Raw genomic sequence first — 21,612 nt, forward strand, 5'->3', positions numbered from 1 at the left:
GTCAGAACGCCGTTATTATCTGTAACCACTGGGCGAGAGCAGTGCAGAGGGGCGGCCTTTAGCTAGCCAGTGGGGCGCGCTCACGTGCACTAACATGCACTAAAAGGCCAGGCACAGAGAAACTCTGATTAGAGCACACACACTCTGCTCAGGTAGACATTACTCCACTATATCTTTATAATAGTTGTTTGATGCTATATTAATGCTCCGATTACCATATAGAGAACATTTATCAGCTTTCCTATCATTTAAAGCAGGGGTCTCAAACTCATTTTCACTCCGGGCCACATCAGCATCACGGTCGCCCTCAAAGGGCCGGTTGTAAATGTAAGACTGTGTAAATGTAACTACTCCTAACATATTGTTAAATAACTCTCTCTGCATTTGATTATTGTTTATTCAAGTGTAAAAATATTGTACATGCAGTTATATAAATGTAAAAATATATTTCAGCACATTTCTGTTATAACTTAAATCCTTTTAATTTAGGGTGACGAAACCCACATTACTCTATCAAAGTTCAAACTATTAAAGAAAATATCAAACACAAACATCAAACAAGGTATTACAATAACTTTGTTCAAAGCTTAAAATCCTTTCAAGGGTGTGTTTGCACAATCCCACGTGAAGTATTTCATGTGTTTTTAAGCAACGTTTAAAGTAGTCGTCAATGTTCTCACAATACATTTCCATTTCAAATGTACAGTAACCAGCCAAAGAGCTGCTTCTGTGTTTAAGTATCTCATCATTATGACTTTCTATCTCATAATTTCGACTATGGGGATATTTTTATTGTCAAGTCTAACTTAAAAAAAAATATATATATATATATATATTTTTTTTTTTTTTGGCGGATTCGTGGGCCACATAAAATGACGTGGCGGGCCGGGAGTTTGAGACCCCCGATTTAAAGGGTTTATATTACTATTCTGATTGGTTTCATGATGACAATTAAGGCATTGGCATTGTACAGTTGGAGTTGTGCATATATTTAGCCAAAAATAAATGAACAGTTATGCATATTCCTCTGTTTGATTGTATTACGGTTCTGGCAACCGAATAGCAGATAATCTAACTGCAACATATCTGACTTTAAGTTCTGAGTTTAGTAATAATCTCATGAAGTTTGTGCTTGACACCTCCAAAGAACTGCAGTGGCCACAAATATTCTTACTGCAGGATGTTTCAGACACTTCCGCACTTACACTAACGCTTCCTGTGGGCGGGGCACAGAGAGGTCTGGCGGGGCAGCGGAAGTTCATTTGAGGTTTCGTTTGATTTGCGCGCGCCTGTGACAGGCCTGCGCCGTTGCGGCAACAGCTGCGCTGTGACAGGAAATCACCCCGAGCTGCAGAGAGGACGAGGAAGCTGAGAGACGCTGATGTTGTAACTGGATTGGAGTGTTTGAATTTTCAAAATCAGCCTTCTTCCTCGTGTTGTGTTTGTCGAGCGTTGGGTGTAAGTGGCAGCTGTCACAACAATCACGTCTCCCACAAGCATTTTGAATGTAATGAGACACGGAGAGCCTCTAACTTCATGTTTGATGCAATCACTTTGAGCTGATGGTGCACTTTCACTGAGACGCTACAATATGATACATTTTTCTATCTATGTATACAATATATCTATATATATACAAAATATGTATATGTATTTAGTTGATATACATATATATATTACTTTTCAAAAAGATATATATATATATTTAAAAAAAGATATATATATATATATATATATATATATATATATACTGCATCACATCTGAACACAGTGCAACACATGTGCAGTCCATTACAACACTGGTCCAAAGTGATTTAACACATCTGTATTAAGAGTTTGATCAACACAGCATGGCAAGTCTTCCAGAAGATGTATTGTACCTTTATAATAGTTTAACGGCAGAAACATACAATTTCTTCCTCTCTGTGTCATTTTTTTAAACAATTATGATATATGAACAATCTATCTTACATTAATATAAAATGTAATCTTAGTATTTTAATATTACTACTATGACTACTATTTTGTTCATTCATTATGTTCATTTCTGAAATAATTATTTCCATGATAGCTGTGTTAGTGTAAGGGATGTGTCATAAAATCAGGGGAATTATGAAGCAAACTGTTTCTATCTTATATAGATAAGAGTTTTAATATGGTTTTGCTACTTCTACCATTTTGTCTGGCGGTAATTTGAAACCAGTAAACAAAGTAATCGTAACCCCCTCTAAACCAATCCTGGCTCAGTTAAAACCCACCGATAACCAATCAGAATGCAGAGCCGATTGAAATGACCGCTGAACGAGCCAATCAGCAGCCTTCGCGCCTTCCTGGTCACTGGTGGGTTTTACCCAGAGAGGGAGGGAGAAGGAGAGTGCTACGTCAAACGTTATCGTCGTCCGTTTTTAGAATATAAATCTTAATTTATTATTTCCTCGTCTTGTCAAGGAATATTGTATCAGTTTTACTCACTGGAATTACTCCTGCAATAATAAGGTAAGTACGCCTCACCAATGAATAGGCTTATGATGAAAAATGGCAAATCGCTGTACGTTTCTCTTTGGTTCGAGCAGTTCACGGAGACTAGGCACCGACTGGTTCCTGGAATCTTAACTCGTTTCCACTGGTCAAAGTAAAACGGCTGTAGCGACTGTTGGGTTGTGTGTAAGCAGCCAGTCCTCCTCCTTCTTCATGTCTCAGAGTTGTATTCGAGATGTTTGATAGTTTTGGCCAGCAGCACGGTGACTTTAACTATAACGTTACCGTTATGGACCCGAGCGTCGCCAGATTAGCGACGTGATGGCCAGAAATTAGACTGTGCCTGTCTACTCAAAGACAACCATACAAGTAAAGTTAAATATTAACGATACTGCTAACGTTAGCCCAGTCGGTTTTTAGATGCACATTAACGTTCGTGGTTTTAAGACTTTCGCTTGGATAGCATCACTGAATTGAGTATTTATCGAACTTAACCACACGTGTGCTCACGGTTTATTTCTGTGACGTTTGTTGTCTTCGCCAACAGCGTTTGAATGCATGACGTTTTCCCTCCTTCGTTTGTGTCGCTTGCTAATGCACGAGGGCTCTCTTTCAGTTCACCGAGCTAACGTGGGGCGCACTTCTTTAAAGCAACAGGTCCGTTACATTAGAACTGAGTTGTGGTATAAACTAAAGGATATCATTAACTACTGTCAGATTCATCTCGCATTTGTATTAAGCAGCAAAACATATAATTACTTTAATGACTGCAGTGGAAAAAAGGGAGACTTTAAAAAAATATATACGTTAGCGTCAATTAACAAAAGTGCTCCAAATTATTCGTAATTACCGTAACTTAACTTAATGCCAAATGATAACGCACTGAAAGTTGCGCAAGAAACTAACTATAAATCCAAACGAAGATTTCACGTGTTTGACGTATTTTCCATTCAATTGTAAAAGTTACTTACTCAGATAGATGGTTCACATTAGATAGTCTCATAATGTATCCTCACAATACAAGAAAATACTGTAAAATAGTGGTCGTTGCTCTCGCGACTTAACATTAGCGTTACATTAACCTGACATTTGGTGGCGCTTTAACGTGGACAGTTACGTTAAAGTTTGTGTTGCATGGGTTTAATCCGTGTTGTTATTTGGTTCACCAAAGGAAAGGACTCGGATTTATCCGACCAGTATGAAAGGTAAATAATACGGCACTGCAATGTTAACACAGTTTTACAGCACGTTATCGTCTCAATGGTCGGTGTTTACAACTTAATTTGAACGTTGCATGTCAAAGGGGCTGCATAAACAGCAGTTTTCTGCACAGGGGGGGACTTATGTGAAAACTCCACCTACGGGACAGCCCGTATCATCAGCCCGGCCTCACATCTGATGGGGAAACTCTCATCGGTCCCGCCCTGACTTTCCCATGTGGACTCTGCTGGCAAGCCAGGAGAGTAGCGCGGGGACGAGCTTCGGGTGTGTCATATTGAGGTGGTTTTTCACTCACGTGGTGTGGATTTTCATGATTTATTTTCACAAGATTAGATCAGTTACCAGTGGATTAAGGGTTGACCACTTACGTTGACCCTCTCTACCTATTTGTTGTAATCCTGACGAGCTGATTACTGAAGGAGTGCTGGAGTTGTTTTGTGTTTATAAAGGCATACAAGAGATAAGGTACACATCGGGTTTGATTGTTTGATTGAGTGGCTTTGTTGTCAAGATAATAGCTATTATTGTCTTTTAACATGAATGAGTTGTTTGATATACGGTACATGCTTCATTTCACCCGAGGTGGACGATTTAGGGTAAAAAAGCACAACCTAAACAACTAACCCTAACCTCAAAGCAGTTTCTATATGCTACCTGCCAATTCCTGAAGCATGGTGCTGTGTTAACCACTGGAATTGTAATTAGTAATGCTGCCGACAGGAGGCTGTCATTAGGGTATGTGGCTAAAATCATCACCAGTAGAGAGCTGGAGGTAAAGATCTAAATTTGCTTTGCTGAAGCCAAAGCGTGCTGTGCTAACAACTAAGTCAGTATTTCTCCACTTCCAGTAACTTACATTTCTTGTTAAGGTGCTACTAATCAAACATGTTATACATTGTTGTAATGCTTCCTCTGTGTTCTCATGCTGGCAGTGGCAAGGTGACTCATGGGAAAGTGATTTAGACTAGCAGAAACATGGGTATGCTTCCATTTATCTCAGTTAATATTAACCTTTTTTGAAAGAGCTGTGTGTAACACAAGCATGCCCGTGCATGGTTTGCCTTTACATTTTCTTATTTTTCATGTGGCAATCATTCAGATGTCTCTTTCTGCAGCATGGAAGAAAATTGTATTTGTCCACTCAGTGGGTGTAAAGCTGATCGACCGTTCTAACCATTTTAGATTGTACGGTCGTCCTCAAACTGGCTGCTATATTTAGCAAACTTAACAGCCACAGCTCAGGTTCCTGTCACTTTTACAGTGGCTGGTCTAGAATTCCTTGCCTGTGACTTGAATGGGACCACTCTGTCAGACAGACAGCTTTGGGTAAACCTAGCAGGGACGGACCTGTCAGCAGTTCTGCAGCAGTGTGGCGGTTTTCTAGACACTGAGCCACCCGGGTCACTAATGTTCAATAATGCGGACCTTGCCTGGCCTACCTCATTGTGTCCAGTGGTGCACACTACAGTCAGTGTTTGCCATTCTAAAGTGTAGGCTAATGTAAGTAGCCCTTTTGTGGTAAATTGTCCCTCTACCCCTCCATATGAGAGGGTTGAATTTTCTGAACAATGCTGAAGCAGACACAGCGGAACAATCTTTATCACAGTCTGACAACTAGCAGGGCAGTTGGCAGACAAAAATTCAGTATAACCTTTTAGTTTTCTTTCAGTTCAAGGATGACCTCACCCTGCTGCATGCGTCACTATGCATCTCCCAAATTAGTTTCACACATTAGCAAACAGTTAAATCGGAAACAAAGATTCGGTTGATTTTTTTTGTTTTCCCCTGTGAGGTTCAGGGATTCCCCTAGGGGCGTGTCAGTATGGACTGTGGAGAGAGTGCCAGTAGTTTTTTATGTTGGCCGCCTAGGATTAAACATATTTCAACATTAATTATTTTGAAGAGTAGTCTAAATGCCTGGGGGAGGGGCCAGAACAAGCCCACTCATCTCTTGGCATGTCGTAACGGGTTGCTTGAACGTCTCATCGGCTTCAGTTCCTCAGCTCTGGAGCGTCTTCCAGCTCAAAGCGAGCTCGTCTGTGGTTGCTCTAGCCCTTTAGTGTGTCTTTTTGAACAACATCTGCTCTGTACAATCGCACGATAAATTGCGCAATTGCTGTTTTTCTAAGACTATTTCAGTTTGTGTTCGTCGGCTACATTGCTTCATTAATTACGGCAACTGTATTGTCCAGCCGTAGTTACACTGTGAATGCAGTGGATGGACAGAAAGCAGTTTGTCAAATATGTAACTGCCAAGGCAGAGTGGGTGACAATGAGCCCGTTGAGATTTAGAGATGCCACTGTAGTTGTCATTGTAGAAGTTTGAGCTCATGCTGTGCTTCACTGGACTGTATGGAAACAGAAAAGGGTTCAATAACAATGCCTGCCATTGTATCAATTTATCCTTCTCTGTACTTTACGTTGACAGTTTTCTCAATAAATAAGTAAAACGTTCCATATTCATGTAATGCAAAATGTACCTTGCTTCTCTACTTTTGTTTTTTACTGTCCAAAAAATCCAAAAGTCAGCCGACACAGTTCTGATGAAAGTCTAAAAACTATTATCTTTTATCTCCTTTCCTTTTGTGCTTCCCTTCCTCCCTGTTCTTGTCTCTCACGTCTCTGTGTGCTGTATTTGACTCTCTGTGTCTTTCTTCCCTCCTCACTATACTACATCTCTTGTCTCTCACTTATTCTCAGGTCGATGAAGATGCCTGCTGTAAGGCATCAGAGAGGAGACATGGTCATGGGCCGCTGGCCTGGCAGCAGCCTGTATTATGAGGTCAAGGTGCTGGGCTTCGATGCCAAAAGTAGTCTGTACACCGTCATCTATAAGGACGGTACCGAGCTGGAGCTCAGGGAGCAAGACATCAAGGTAGCCAACTGAACATGTAACATGCTTTTTGTTTTGTTTGAATCTTTGCATTAAAATAAAAGCGGTTCTTAGTCAGTGTATCGTCTAGAAGCAAAATTACATTTTAGCAAAACGTTTTACCCAAAATTAAATTAACAGAGCACTGCTCTGTCTTTCAATGTTTTGCCATATTCCTACTTATTATTGACAATTCTTTACATTAAAATCTGACTTTTTTTTAACCATCTGCTCTCGGTTAAAATTTGTAATGTAATCTGTATACTACTTTTCTACTCTGGACCGCAGCTCCAACATTCAGGAAAGTTTTTCACAGACTGTCGCTATAGGGCGCTCACACAGCGGCATGACGGCTCCTCCAAAGTGAAGCCAAAACATCTCTATGGCTGGTTGTTAGTGTAGGGAGCGCTTGATTTGCTATGAAGCCGAGTTTTCCATGAGCGAAGCTCGCATGCTAAACGTCAATATCGCAGTCTACCATGGTCGTTTAATTGCGGGGGAGCCTAAATTGTGACCGATTTTATATCTGATTAATTGATATCTGAATACCATTATACTGCACAAGCCTTGCAGACAACCTCTTTTCGACCCTGCTGTGTGAAGCTATTCGATTATACAAAAGATGAGACTGTCTTTTCTGTCTCTCCTCTAAAACAAGGCACACTCGTTATTATTGGTTCTAATCCCTCCTTTTGTTCTCAATTGCTGTTTTTCCTTCAGAATGCTTCAGATTTCTCGATCCGCCCTCGCTCTCGCTCTCGATCTCGATCTCCAGGCCGCCGCTCTCGCTCCCGCTCCCCAGCAAGGACCACGCGGCGCTCACCCTCCCGCAAGGCGGCGGCTGTAGCTGCTGCAGCTCTAACGGATGGCCCGCCGTCCTCCCGCAGGGACACAAGGCTGAAGGATACACTAGAAGTCAGGCTGAGTCCCCTGGTAAGTGCCACAGTGGCCTTCTCATGTCCTCATGACCTCTTGTCTCAGCACTGGTGATGTTGGAGAGTCTGCTGTACAGAAACAGATTGATCAAAGGGTATCAGAAAGAGTAAATACTGTGCCATATAAAGTGTTACTGTTCATCTCTGCCTGAATTTGTATGCAGATGTCTCATCAATTCACTTTATCTCGTGCTATAGAGTAACATTTCTGAGTGGACTGTCCCGTTAGTCTATGAAAGAAATGATAGCTAAGTGTCAGCAATGTCATTCATCAAAATGTTGCAACACTAAGCAGAGCCTCTACTGATTCAGTCTGTACTAGCACAGTCAGTTTATAGACTGTGCCTTGAATGCACAAGAAGTATTTCCATGTTTGCTTCCTGCAACACCAACCTAGTCATACAGTACATGTGTCATAATTGCATATTAATCTGGGTGCCCCACCACATTAGAATACTCTGCTAAACTGCTCTTTGGGCTTTCCCTATTCTTTAACTCGCCCTACCAGGCCATTGTAAGTAATCACAATGTGGCGCAGTACAAAATTCAGTCTGGCTTTGTTGTGGTTTAGAGCTATATAAGATCATCTGCACCTCAGCGTCAGACACATAAATACCTTTGATACAGCAGTCAGTGCAACAAACAAGCAGTTTAAACGGAAGTACCCAATGATCATGAAGACAGCAGAGACCGTCCCTGTGGCTTTTGTTTGTTACCCCTAACCCATGTGTGCCCAAAGACTACATTTAGTCAAATTGGTTCTGATTGGCTAACGTTGGCCGTTGAGCTCTGTGCTGTCAGCAGACGAGCCGGTCACTGAGATTCCTCTGAGCAGCACGGTGGGAATGAATTGCAACATAATAAGTGTCTGAGTAAGTTAGTTGTTCCAAATGTTTTCAGTTTGATGCCTTCACGGCTTATTCAAGACTTGCAGATGTGACGGATTACAAGCTTTATTTCGTCTTCACTCACGCTGTAGAACTTCCACACTGACGGCATGTTGACATGACAGCGGTGTGTGTGTGTGTGTGTGCCGACGTAAAACTATCGATGTTGCACACATGTTGAAAAGTGAATGGCATTTGTCATATTGGGCTGGATAAATATAATTGTCTTGACTGAAGTTAAAGTTGTGCCATCAGTTGACTTCCAAAAGGAACATTGTTATCGGGCACGATTGTCATGAAATGTCCTAAATCATCATTACCATGTTGTAGTGGGGTTTCTGGCTCTCTGCCATCCTGGATTTTGACCGAACCCGTCACGTTCCCTCTGCCTGTCCCCCCCCCCCTTTGTCTCTCTTCATCTCCATCAATCTCCCTCCATTGTTTGACGGGCAGCAACAGACAAAGGCAGCTGAGAACAATAGCAACAATGGGCAGGAAAATAAAGAGGAGAATAACACAGTAAATCAGGTGAGTTTTTATTTTTATTTTGTAATTAAAAACATGTTGGAAAAGGTCAAGAAATAAATCTGTGGTGGACAGGCACATTGCCCCGAACATCAAAGCATATGAAGACGGACCAAAGTCATGAAATACACTCCAGGAAACATCTGAACACACCATGTCTTTGGATTTGAAAGCTTTACTGACTGACTTTACACTTTTTTTTTATTCACACACTTTTCCACTGTAGCGGCTCTCTTGAGTTGAAATGATTTTTGTCAGACACTGTTACAAAAAACCAGACAACTGATTTTACAGGCGCTACTCTACTACTGTCTCAAAGTGAATGGCCTTTGAGGCAAGTTGGAGCTAATGGAATGTCATGATGCATGCACGTGGGGGGGGGGGGGGGGCGCGAGTGTGTTTTCCAACTGAGGGAGGCTCCCCTCACAAGATCGTGCTTCATTTAGCCGGTCACATGGCGTACCAACATGTGCAACTTCTTTACATTCCCTGCCTTTTAGGGTCCTACGTGTAGAGCGGTAGACATCTGTGATTCTAAAATGAGTTGATGTATAAATGTATACTACTTTACTTCAATCCACTTTTGTCCCGTTTTGCTAGCTTTGTTGTTTTTGCCTAAATGAGATCCCCGAGTGGGATTACAGACCTGAGACCAGCTCGCCTCTAAAGTCATTGTAAGTCTGTATGGTTATGAGACCTAATCTTGAATCCTAGATAGGTACACCCTCTGTTAGAAGTGCTTTGAGAGCTCAGTCATAGCTTTGTGAAAATAGTCTTTAGTGAACAGAGAAAGTAAAGCCGTACTTGGTGAACATATTTAAATTTACAAACAAAAATGAAATGACGAGAAACGTGATTCAGTAACTCGAATAGATCCCCAAGAGCTGTAAAGGAATTATGTTGGGGATCTTTACATTTTTTAAATTTTAATCTTTGGTGTGTGATTTGATTTAAAATGGAATCTCATTCAGTAGAAAAGCCATTTCTACAAACTATTTCTTCTCAGTGTTTTAATTTGTATGTTGAGAAATATTTAGCCTGAAGGCAAACCGACAGTGCAAATGTTTTAAATGACGGTTATCTTAACTATTGGACATCAAAACAAATCTGCCTTCTCGCTGCTGCATTTGTCATTGTTTCAGTCATCCAATGATGTAGAAGACCAATTCACCTTTCATTAAGCCCCGCCCCCCCTGCTACTCAGTCAAGTTGTCCCAGCGAGCATGGAGTCCACACTGTCACGAACTCTACTCATTGTATAAATATTATCCATCTATTAACAAAAAGTGGATTCAGAGAGAAGCAGATGGAAGGGTCTACAAAATGTGTTTGAAGGATGTCAAACTGATTCATCAGTGAAAACGGGTTCAAACTAGATAGAAGCTACAGATCACAGTGTTCAGTCTCCATCACCTGGTGATGGAGACTGAACACAATGAAATATAAGGAACACTGTTCTGGCCTGTATTTATTGTTACAATTATTCAAAAACGGCATGTGTAGACTTTCAGTATTCCTTCAATAGCTAGCGTAGCATTGAAGTGCTATTGTCGGTTAATGAAGTGCTAGCGTACTCTACTAATGTTAAAAACATGTTTTAGAAACTTATATCTCCTTCAACCTCCCCAGGTAACGAGTATCACTATTACACCACGTTTAACCAGGACCAGCCTGAACCTTTCAATCAGTCCATGTAGCGGAGTCGGATAGCTGTCGGACCCTGGTGGAGGCTGACCAATCAGGACATTAAAATTGAAACGCCTGTTTATCGGAACTTTACCTGATGAAGGTCTGACGATCACAACCTCGTCAATCAAGTGACGTCACTGAGACTTTATGCTGTGCAAGAGCTTTGTTGAAATTGGGAGCCCACGTCTTGTACAACTTTTGAATTTGATTTGTATGTTTTTAATAATCCAAAAATCTTTCTTCAGAAATCTGAGGCTACGGTAGAGGCGGAGCCTGATCAGAGCCACGGCCGTTACAATCTGCGCCGCAGGAAGAACACTGGAGATGCCAAAGCAGTCGAGGCCAAACCAGAGCAGCTGGAGGAGGAGGATGCCAAGCTGGCTGCTGCTCCTGCAGCTCCTGCTGCCTCCCCCACCACCCCTCTGGACTTTGGAGGCAAGATAGGTAGGTCATAGGGTGGATAAGATCTGCAGCAACTAGCCAGGGGACGATCTTCAAACACTCCCACAGTTTCATTTAGGGCCCGGTGCTTTCAAAGGCACACACTTGTATTTATTTACACTTCACTTCATTTATGTATTTTCAATTTCCGTTGTCACTCAGTATACTGTGTATTAGTTAGTGGGAGTTAACCACCAGGAGGACTGGTTGGCATAGCGGTCCTGGCAGTGCAGGTAAAGACTGGGAATGCTAGTTTGGTTTCTTTGTTTTATTCTGACCGGTAGCCGACCCTCACTAATCGACAGGATTAGTGGCTTGTTGCACGCTGGGGTGTTTGGGTTGAAGTTTCTACCTCGATGTACAAACAGGGTAAATTCATCATTTATCTACAACTGCAGTGTATACGGAAAAGAGGCACCTGAGTCTCCAGTTAACCCGCCTGGGAGAGTGAGCAGCCACCGAGTCCACCGTATCAATTAGTTTGTGTGGTGAGGTTATCGGCTGTCTGTCTGTCTAGCAACTCTGTCAGGGTTTCCCCTAGTGTACTGCAAGCCCAACATAACGTTGGCGATTGTCCGGTCGAGAGAGAAAGAGTCTGTGTGTGTGAAGTTAGCAGTAATGTTATAGCTGTGAACGCAGCAGTGCTGTGTGTGTGTGTATCGTTTATTAGTTGGTGAACAAATACTACAACTCCTTAAGACCCAAGCCAAGCGCCTGTGTCTTGCTTGCCACCTGCTGAGCAAAGTGAAGGAGGTTAGCAGCAAAGTGAACAACTCTGGCTCTCTAAAGGTGGGCTGACCTTTGAAGGGGGACCCGCTACTCTCCTTTAACCCTCTGAACCCCAAAACCCGCCGGCGGGATGGGAAAGCGTTTTCTTTAAACAATCACCAAAACAACACCGTTTATCACAGCCAGAAGCTGTAAAAACCATCATTATCTTATCTTTCCAACGGTTCTTTTTTCCCAGCTGGGACTTTAATGCAATAAAACTCAAGGCCACAGAGAGAAACGTGACTGAAACTCCTCGGGGTTCAGAGGGTTTGGTGACGAGCCCCTCCGGAGTTTTTAATATATTTTATTTAAGTGTTTAACTCGCAGCAGTAATTGGTCAAAGTTCTTGTTGATGGTTAACGGTGAAACCGTTAATTATTAACATCCCTCGTAAAGAATGAATCATGCTTTTCCCTGCGGCACAATAACTCTTATCTTATGCAACGTAAACCTTTGGTTTTCACCGAGTTCTTCTGTGCTCAACGTTTCAGAAAGGATTCACTGAATGCATTGCTATGTGTAATACACTAGACTGTGATGTCTTTTCCTTTCTCCAGGAGCATACTTCTGGCTGCTCTTCCTGCCGGCCTGGGTTCTCTTCCTGGTGCTCCAGGTCAACCAGAAGGACCCCAGTCTGACCAGCTTCCCTCCCCCTCTGCCCCCTCTTGAAGCCTTCTGGGATGCTCAGGCTTTTGGCTTTGTGGTCCTCTGGATCTTATTCCAGGTCCTGCTCTACGTGCTGCCTGTTGGGAAGGTGAGTGAGAAGAGCCGAGAACTGAACACATAAAGAAAAATGCACGCATGAGTTCATGAAGAGAAATAAAGTCAGTCGATGCACATGAATGCAGTCCGTTTCCCCCGGTCACCATCAGTACAGTATTTCACTGCAGCCAGAACACACGGTGGAGGTGGTAGCTGCCTTTGCTCTTTATTAACTGGTACAGGGAAGACGCACGTGAACCAGCGCATGACTTTGCGTTTGTTATCTCTGGCAGGTCGCAGAAATTGGATTAATGGTCAGGAGTAACGGTTAATTAGATTCTCCACAGGAATGAGGAAGCTGTTCCTTCACCTCCTGGCTCATCTCTGCCTCTTGATATCTTACACAAACTAATTACTTACCTCAACGACAAACCTTATAAACATGACATTTTTTGTGTTTGGTATGTCGGACAAAATAATACTTACTTTCTTAGCGCAAAAGAAGCTGCATGTCAGTGAATCCAAATGTCTTTTGTTCCTCTCTAGCTGAGCGAGGGCATGCCACTTCGGTCTGGGGAGAGGCTGAAGTACAGAACCAATGGTGAGGCTGTGTGAAGGGAGCGTTGTCTCCAACCCCACCCACAATCAAGTCATCCATTCAACTAGCATTCACCAATACTGACTGTTGAATTGAGGTGCTAGCTCATCTGTTACTTTAACCGACAGGCTTAGAGCATAAGTAGACCATGCTTCTGCTATCTTTCTTTTTGTTTTAATCATTGTTTTTTTAGTCTTCCGAGTCGACCTTTCTTCCATCCCATCTGTATCTAAAGCTCTCCGTGTCCCTCCAGGTTTCTTCGCCATCACGGTGAGCTCTCTCGTTGCAGTAGCAGCGGTGCACCAGGGCGTCGACCTCACCTTCATCCACAGCCACTTCCTGCAGCTGACTGCGGCCTCCTTCCTCATCGCCGTCCTGCTCAGCGTCTACCTGTATGTCCGCTCTCAGTACGCTGCCGCGGAGCAGCTGGCACTGGGGGGCAGCTCCGGTAAGGGGGGGTGCAGAGTTACCTTCTCACTGCTCAGACACATTGTGTTGTGCCTCCTGGTGTCTGATTTCTTTCCTCTTCTATTTCACCAGGCAATGTGATCTATGACTTCTTCAAAGGACATGAGCTCAATCCACGCATCAAAGAATTTGACTTGAAATTCTTCTGCGAGATGCGCCCCGGTCTGATTGGCTGGGTGAGTTGTCATGGGACACCAAAGCAAATATTAGTCTCAGTAATACATTTAGTGAGCAGTAAGAAGTTTATTATTATTGTAAGCAAAACAGGCCTTTTGTATTTCCACAGCCAAATACACTGAAAGTAGCAACAATGCTATTTTAAACATGTACCTTTTATACCACATCTGTTTCAATGGGGCCTGTCATTTGCTATACACATTGCACCCTCTGGTGGCCACATGTGGAATGTATTTCCAGCCTCAGACATACGGTATGAGATGAATGAGCACCTTGTGTTTGCGCGTGGCTGTGGGGGCAAACATTGGTAATGATTTTTCATTTTATCTGTGTCGTCCAGTGTTTGGTCAACTTTGCGATGGCGCTGGCTGAGATGAAGCAGCAGCATCTGGATGCTCCATCCTACTCCATGGTCCTTGTGAACCTCTTCCAGCTGCTCTACGTGGTGGACGGCCTCTGGAATGAGGTACGCTCAGCAGAGCACACGCCAACAAATGTGCTGTTCTCCAAAATATCACCATGGGAATTTGATAGAACATATTGATGAATAAAAAAAAAAGACCATGACGTATCATCAGCGTATCAACTTCTGCCCCATCTTACTTTCATGAAAACAATGAGTGAGGAATGTGTCTTCCTTCTCCTCAGGAGGCCATCCTGACCACCATGGACTTGATGCACGATGGTTTTGGCTTCATGCTGGCGTTTGGTGATCTGGTGTGGGTTCCCTTTACTTACACCCTGCAGGCCTACTACCTGGTCAGCCACCCCAACCCCCTGAGCCTCCCCGCCGTCGCAGCCATAATCGCACTCAAACGTAAGTAGCAGAGCATCGAACTAGTCACTGGCCCTCCCTGTTCAACATCTGCATGATTTCATTACACAACTGCAGCTGTCTATAGTTCTTGTTACTTTATCTTGAGGTCAAGTACAGCTACTCAATGACAAATGTCCCGGTTCATTTCATTAAATAAAGACGAATAGTTAAGTCCCAAAGGGGTAAAGTTGATGTATTTCCCCAGCCTTTAGAGCTGAGTCGGATGTTTAAGGTTTCTCTGTCTTTCAGTCGTTGGCTTCTACATCTTCAGGAAGTCCAACTCTGAGAAGAACGCCTTCAGGAGAAACCCATCAGACCCCAAACTGTCTCGTAAGTTCTGTTGTGGGATTAATGCTTTGTCATGGTTGTGTAATGACCTAAACATGTATTTATTGACCTTCAAGGGAAGATTACTGAGGTGGATCAGCCATTGATTTCCTGAAGTATGAGCTCTCTAGAGTTACAGTCAATAAATGAATAATTTTCCATATGTGTGGAGTACAACAATTCATAAAATTTTAATCGCGATCACGATTTTGGCTGCCATGATTAAATGAGCATGATCGTCTGCGATATTGACGTTTAAAATACGTGCTGTGCTACATATCAAATCAAGCGCTTCCTCAACAGTCAGCCGAACGAGATGGGAGGTGTCATGCGCGCACCCTGCAGACTCCGGTAGAAGTAGAGAGACAGACGTGTGTAAGAAGAAGAAACATTCCTTTATTAGTCCCACGGTGGGGAAATCATTCTCTGCATTTGACCCATCCCTGTATATGTAGGGAGCAGTGGGCTGCCAATGACAGGCGCCTGGGGAGCAGTTAGGGGTACAGTGTCTTGCTCAGGGACACTTCGACTTCGACACTTCGTTTTTTGGATTTAGGGCGAGTGATGTTAACCAAGAAGTTCAAAGTTCAAAGTTCACTTTATTGTCAAATTTTCCACATGTGTTTATGCATACAGAAAATTCGAAATGCCGTTTCTCGCAGTCCCACAGTGTAATATAGACATGAACATATAACATATAATAGAATAAAAATAGAAAAAAAAAGTTAAGAACATAAGGGCCTAGATAAAGGATTAACAAGTAGCAGCAGAGAATAAAAAGTGACTGGTGCTGGATGAGGCAGAGAATAAAATTAAAATAAATAAATAGAAAAAGTGACTGGTGCTGGATGAGGGAAGGGGTGTGAGGGGGAGTAGATGTCCTGGTATGTTCCATTTGAGGCAGTGGGGAAGGTGGGTGAGGGGGAGGGTAGAGAGGTCAGGGGAGAGATGGCAGAGATGGCAGGGGGGGAGAGAGGGGGAGCGAGAGGAGAGAGGGAGGGAGAGAGTTCAGCATCCTGACCGCCTGGTGGAAGAAGCTGTTCCTCAGCCGGGTAGAGCTTGAACGGAGACTGCGGAACCTTCTCCCTGAAGGCAGGAGGCTGAAGAGGCTGTTGGAGGGGTGGGTGGGGTCACCCGCAATGCCGAGTGCTTTGCGGGTGAGGCGGGTGTTGTAAATGTCCTGTAGTGTAGGGAGTGAGACTCCGATGATCCTCTGGGCAGAGTTCACAATGCGCTGCAGGCTCTTGCGGTTGGAGGCGGTGCAGCTTCCGAACCACAGCGTGATGCAGCTGCTGAGGATGCTCTCAGTGGCGCCTCGGTAGAATGAGAGCATGATGGGGGGGGGGCTCCTGCTCGCTTGAGCTTCCTGATGAAGTACAGGCGTTGCTGGGCCTTCTTTGCCAGTGCAGTGGTGTTGCTGTTCCAGGTGAGGTCATCTGTGATTGTCACACCCAGGAATTTGGTGCTGCTCACCTGCTCCACAGCAGCACCATTGATGGTCAGAGGGAGGGGGGGTTGGGAGTGGGTTCTCCTGAAGTCAACAACAATCTCCTTTGTTTTCCCCACATTGAGGAAGAGATTGTTATTTTGGCACCAACGGACCAGCTGGTTCACTTCCTTCCTGTAGTTAGTCTCATCGTTGTGGCTGATGAGACCTACCACGGTAGTGTCGTCAGCGAACTTCACGATGTGGTTGGAGCTGTAGTTGGGTTTACAGTCATGGGTCAGCAGGGTGAAGAGAAGGGGGCTGAGCACACAACCTTGGGGGGCCCCCGTACTCAGTGTTAGTGTGTTCGAAGTGTTGTTGTTGACCCGAACAGCTTGTGGTCTCTCTGTGAGGAAGTCCAACAACCAGTTGCAGAGAGAGGGGCTGAGGCCCAGGTCTAAGTTTACACACAAGCTGCTGGGGGATGATTGTATTGAATGCTGAGCTGAAATCTATGAACAGCATTCTGACGTAGGAGTTCTTAGTGTCCAGGTGTGTGAGGGCTGGGTGTAGAGCGGAGGAGATTGCATCCTCTGTGGACCGTTTAGTTCGGTAAGCAAACTGAAACTGGTCCAGGGAGGGAGGAAGAACAAATCATATGCACAGAGTGCGTTCGAGTTGTGTCTGCGCCGCACATCAGCTGGAATGTAGCACATCATGGAAGTGAAAGCAGTGCTCTGTTGATTTAATGTTGGGTAAAAAGTGTTGGTACTATTTTATTTATATTTTCCTTCTACGAGATGCACTGTGATCAGGACCAGTCTGATGCAAAGAGTTGTACATTAGCCTGAATGTAGCACATCGTGGAAGTGGAAGCAGTGTTCTTGTTCATTTGAACGTGCAATAAAAAGATGTCCCTAAAATTAATGAATAATCGTGATCGCAATATTGATCAAAATAATCGCGACTATGATTTTGGCATGATTATGATTTCGTGCAGCCCTAGTGTAGAGTACTTTGTGCCCAAACGGTGTCCAGATATCCAGCTGTTTTCCCTTTCATGTCTTTGGCCACGTCTGTATCGCTGTGGTAACCTTTGTCTGTCTGTCCTCTGCAGATCTGCAGACGATCCCCACAGCTACAGGAAAGAGTCTGCTGGTGTCCGGCTGGTGGGGCGTGGTCCGCCACCCCAACTACCTGGGAGACCTTTTGATGGCTCTGGCCTGGTCCCTACCCTGTGGTGAGTTTGCTTCACATTTGCACGAAAATAAATCAAAGAAATCGCTTCAGTACTTTCCATGGTTCACGCATGGAATCATAGTAACTAGACTGTATTTCATTCATACACCATTACAGCAGTAATTAGCGCCAGAGCTCACCATACCTAGCTTGTTGTACTAAGAAACAGACGTTAACGTATGGACTGTTTAAAAAAAAAAAGAAGAAAAAAAATACAACCAACCAGGATGGCGACACCTGAAGCTATGAGTGAGGTCCCAGAGCCAGGTCCATATTCTATCCAGTCTCTGCTAGTTACCTGTCGGCTATATGTTTAACACATCAGGTTTCAAGCACTGAAGTGAAATATCTGTTTATTATACACTGTCTCTGTTATGAATACAAATAACTTCCACCCCTACTCACCAACACCTTCCAGTTGATTTCATGGATTTTCTTGAGAACTGTCACGTAAAAACGTGACCTTGCCAATAATAACGCGATGAAGAGTTTACTTTGAATGACCGTTGGGTTAAAGTGTCCTGTCCTCTCTGCCGTCCACCCCCCCAGGCTTCAGCCACCTCCTGCCGTGGTACTACATGATCTACTTCATCATCCTGCTGGTGCACCGAGACGCCCGGGACATGAGCGAGTGCAGGAGGAAGTACGGCTCTGCGTGGGAAGAGTACTGCCGGACTGTCCGCTACCGGATCATTCCTCGCGTCTACTGAGGAGCCTGGTGCTGGACACTCCCGAGCCGAGGCCTTCTCTCCCAATATTAAGGCTCACCAAAAAAAATCTAACTTCAATTTGAATGGATAATTGACTGATTTAACTTTTTAAATCTTTGTTTTTTTTAATCCAAGAATTTTTCAAATCTTGATTCTGGAATGAAGGAGCAGCAGTACTTTGAATTTTTTGATGCAAGAGAAAACGGCGCCCATTGGTATCGTGGACTATTTGAAGAATTGCCTTTTCTTTTTAATAGAAATTAAAAAAAATATACTTTGAATAGTTTTCAAAATTTGGGAGGAATGAAAATGCTTCTGCTAGGAATGTCTTGTTAGGATGTATATTCTTTTAGTGCTGGGCAACGATTAAAATATTTAATCGCGATTAATCGCATGGATTTTTTGCGATTAATCGCATTGTTATGGCAAAGTTCAACAATGAATTCAAAAGTAGTGTATTGCGTGCGCACTTATTTTAAAAGTACTGCTGTTTGAACTAAAGGACAATAACATTTGGTTCACGAGATGCAGGCAGCATGTTTTATACTTAATGTGAATATAATTCATACTTTGTTGGCATCTTATTCTGAAAACCGGATGTTCGACTGAAGAAACCGGATGTTTTCTCACGTTAATGTTTCCGTTAACTTTCAAAGTCCTTCGCTCGCTCCCGATCTGTGCCGTTTAAATGTGTTTACAGTGAATTTCAGCATATAGGTGCACTAACATGCAAGTGTCTGCTGACTTTACCGCAACTGACTATAGGATGTTTGCTGGCTTTTATCCCACTGTTCTTGTTGTTACGTATATGTATTGTCTCTTGTCTTTCAATTTAAAAAAAAGAAAAAAAAATTATCATGAATGAGAAAAATGCGTTAACACGCGATAAAATAATGTCGGCGTTAATTAATGAATGCGTTTAAGCGAAATTAACTCGTTAACTTGCCCAGCACTAGTCTTTTTGTATATACACTTGTTTTATACTTCAACAATATCTCAACATTTGCATAATTTTACTCTTTGCTCCCATATTCAAAATGTCACAATGTCAGCTTGGCTATGATGAATCATTTTTGTAAGTTTGCCTTCCTGCTCTAACGATACTGGACGTGTATATTGTGACGGCTGGGATTCAAAATGCTACCTATTGAGAACTGATCTGCACAGTGGAACTGCGGCTAATGTTCTTACTCAGGACCCAGAACTTTGTCAGAAAGATGTTATGAAAGTTGTCTCTTAAATTTGGTTGCATCTTTTTTTTATATAGATATCTAGTTTTAACTTCAGTGTAAATTGATTTGGGAGGTTTCAAGAAAAATGCACTGATGTGAAGAGGCATATTTTTATTTATTTTTACATTATTAATCCCAAAGTGTATTTGATTTGGTTTCTTGCCACCTCAGGTTCAGTCACTTTGCTGTGCACACTGGCTCTTGGGAGTGTGTGTGTGTGTGTGTGTGTGTGTGCGCGCTTAGGAAAGCAAAGTGAGGTTTGTTTGGTCCAACAGTAGCGTTTGTATCCCTTATGAACAAGTTGCAGCCATAGCACGCGTCATGCGTAACCTTGCAAACGACAGATTTTTATGGCGATGAAACCATCTGCATCATATTCCCGATTATGAACTAGTTCATTTCCCACCACTGCCACATGCATTTGGTTTGAACCTATTCAAGCTTTAACTCAAAGGTAAAATGACAATTTTAATGACGTTTATACTGTGACGACATGGAAAGCTGTTGACTGTGCATTAGCAATTGTGAACCCAAAACAAGAAGTATTTGTGCGCCTGTGCAGCTGTAGCGGAGTACAAAAGTAGCACTATATGAACTAGATTAGGTAGCATGTTTCTTATGCTGTGCTGACTGAATTCTTTGTAAAACAAATTTGTTCTTAAATCATTTTCAGTAAAGGAGATAACAGTAATGTTTCTCATTCGATATTTAATACTGCTTTGTATTTGTTTAGTTTGAATTTTGACCACTGTAGTTATGTTTACACCTAGATCTGCCATGTGTCTGCACAAAACAAATGGCCTGTAACACTCTACACACACACACAGTTGCCGCCTCAGTGCGTAGTCGGTGGCAGTTGCAGCCATGCTGGACAAACTGAAGGTGCTTCTGTATGTGGGGTACGAAGCACTAGTGCAGAGCAGAGAGATGCATTCGGTTGTCAGGATTGAGAAGGCCTTCTCTCTCAAGGTTGGTAAAGATGGTGTATAAGTACGCCGCCATAAACGTCTCTCCAGAGCCTTTCTATTCTGATGGGGAAAATAATATTTAGTCTTCATACAATGACAGTTTATTACAAATATTTGTGTTCATCTCTTAAAAAGGTTAAGTTGACTGCCTGCCACTTTAAATGAACTTCAGCGACGCTCTTCTTCAGACTTCACAACAGAAATAGAAGGTTCTTCTAGGGTTAGCACTGTTGGAATATCAGCTGAACGCACAGTTTAAACCTCTTCAATCCATATTTACAGTTCAATAATCAAACTAATTCAATATCGAGTTCAACAGGATTCTTCTGTACTGTGACACATCCACTAAATGAAGTCTGAATCATGTCATTATTTTTTTGGGGACAAAACTATTTCAAATTTAAAACATTTGGTGTTTTACTTGTGTTTTTTCTCAGTGCACCATATCTGTGCATTGTTTTGCACATTATAGGACAGCGTGTCCAGGAATCCATGCAACGTGTGGTCACCTCGGCAATCAAGCTCTGGTACTTCTGACGGACTGCAGGGGCCAGTTTATCCGTAAGGTCCTTATTTATTTTGTTCAAGGATTTCTCCTCTTCTTCAAAATCCTGCGAATTTGCCAAAAATAATGAATGCGTTTGTAAGCAAAACAGGCCTTTTGTATTTCCACAGCCAAATACACAATAACGTGTTAACTTGCACTAAATAATACACATACACACAAGGTTAATGTCTTGGTTGGGTTTAGGTAACAATAAGAGGGTAGATTGTGGTTAGGATTAGGGTTTGGTTTCGGGCATCCTAACGAGATATGTTATAAAAGAATCAAAACAATAGTTAAGAGTATTTAGAAAAAATAAACAAATAAGCAAAACCTTGTTTATTATAAAATTGGTGGTTGAGGGTTCGGTTAGGCCAGTTTTCCTTTTTGCACCCAACCCCCCTGTAATGTTTCTGTATTGTAATTATGACCCAGACGAACAACGACTTGATGCACTGCAACAGGCTTTTATTCCGAGCTTCATATACGTATATATGTTCATGCGGTCTTGCTGACTGTGTATATCCTGTTCCGCCCACCAGGTGGCGGGTTCTACTGTGAACATCACATTGCCCTTTTCTATTT

The 21,612-nt window shown here is 42.8% G+C and overlaps 1 protein-coding gene across 3 annotated transcripts; it reads left to right on the forward strand.

Moving 5' to 3' along the window:
* Nucleotides 1-2,356: 2,356 nt before the first annotated feature.
* lbr (lamin B receptor) lies at nucleotides 2,357-20,216 on the forward strand. Of its 3 annotated transcripts, none has more exons than XM_079290708.1 (14): nucleotides 2,357-2,496; nucleotides 6,400-6,574; nucleotides 7,292-7,504; nucleotides 8,847-8,921; nucleotides 10,853-11,051; nucleotides 12,377-12,573; nucleotides 13,068-13,122; nucleotides 13,373-13,567; nucleotides 13,660-13,763; nucleotides 14,105-14,230; nucleotides 14,413-14,581; nucleotides 14,831-14,911; nucleotides 17,452-17,574; nucleotides 18,123-20,216. In XM_079290708.1, exons 2-14 carry the CDS (start codon nucleotides 6,404-6,406, stop codon nucleotides 18,281-18,283), a joined length of 1,869 nt encoding a protein of 622 aa, XP_079146834.1. In that variant the 5' UTR covers nucleotides 2,357-2,496; nucleotides 6,400-6,403; the 3' UTR covers nucleotides 18,284-20,216. The 3 variants fall into 3 exon arrangements, with proteins under 3 accessions (XP_079146834.1, XP_079146836.1, XP_079146835.1); XM_079290710.1 differs by having other exon boundaries at nucleotides 8,853-8,921; XM_079290709.1 differs by lacking the exon at nucleotides 2,357-2,496 and adding an exon at nucleotides 4,020-4,164.
* Nucleotides 20,217-21,612: the final 1,396 nt, after the last annotated feature.

The sequence above is a fragment of the Melanostigma gelatinosum genome (genome assembly GCF_949748355.1).
Source record: "Melanostigma gelatinosum genome assembly, chromosome: 19".
NCBI lineage: Eukaryota > Metazoa > Chordata > Actinopteri > Perciformes > Zoarcidae > Melanostigma > Melanostigma gelatinosum.

Excerpts from the sequence above, each read along its gene's own strand:
- lbr (XM_079290708.1), top strand. The coding sequence starts at position 6,404 with ATGAAGATGCCTGCTGTAAGGCATCAGAGAGGAGACATGGTCATGGGC. Across the intron at positions 8,922-10,852 it reads AGAATAACACAGTAAATCAG|AAATCTGAGGCTACGGTAGA; the intron begins GTGAGTTTTTAT and ends ATCTTTCTTCAG. Across the intron at positions 13,568-13,659 it reads GGCACTGGGGGGCAGCTCCG|GCAATGTGATCTATGACTTC; the intron begins GTAAGGGGGGGT and ends CTATTTCACCAG.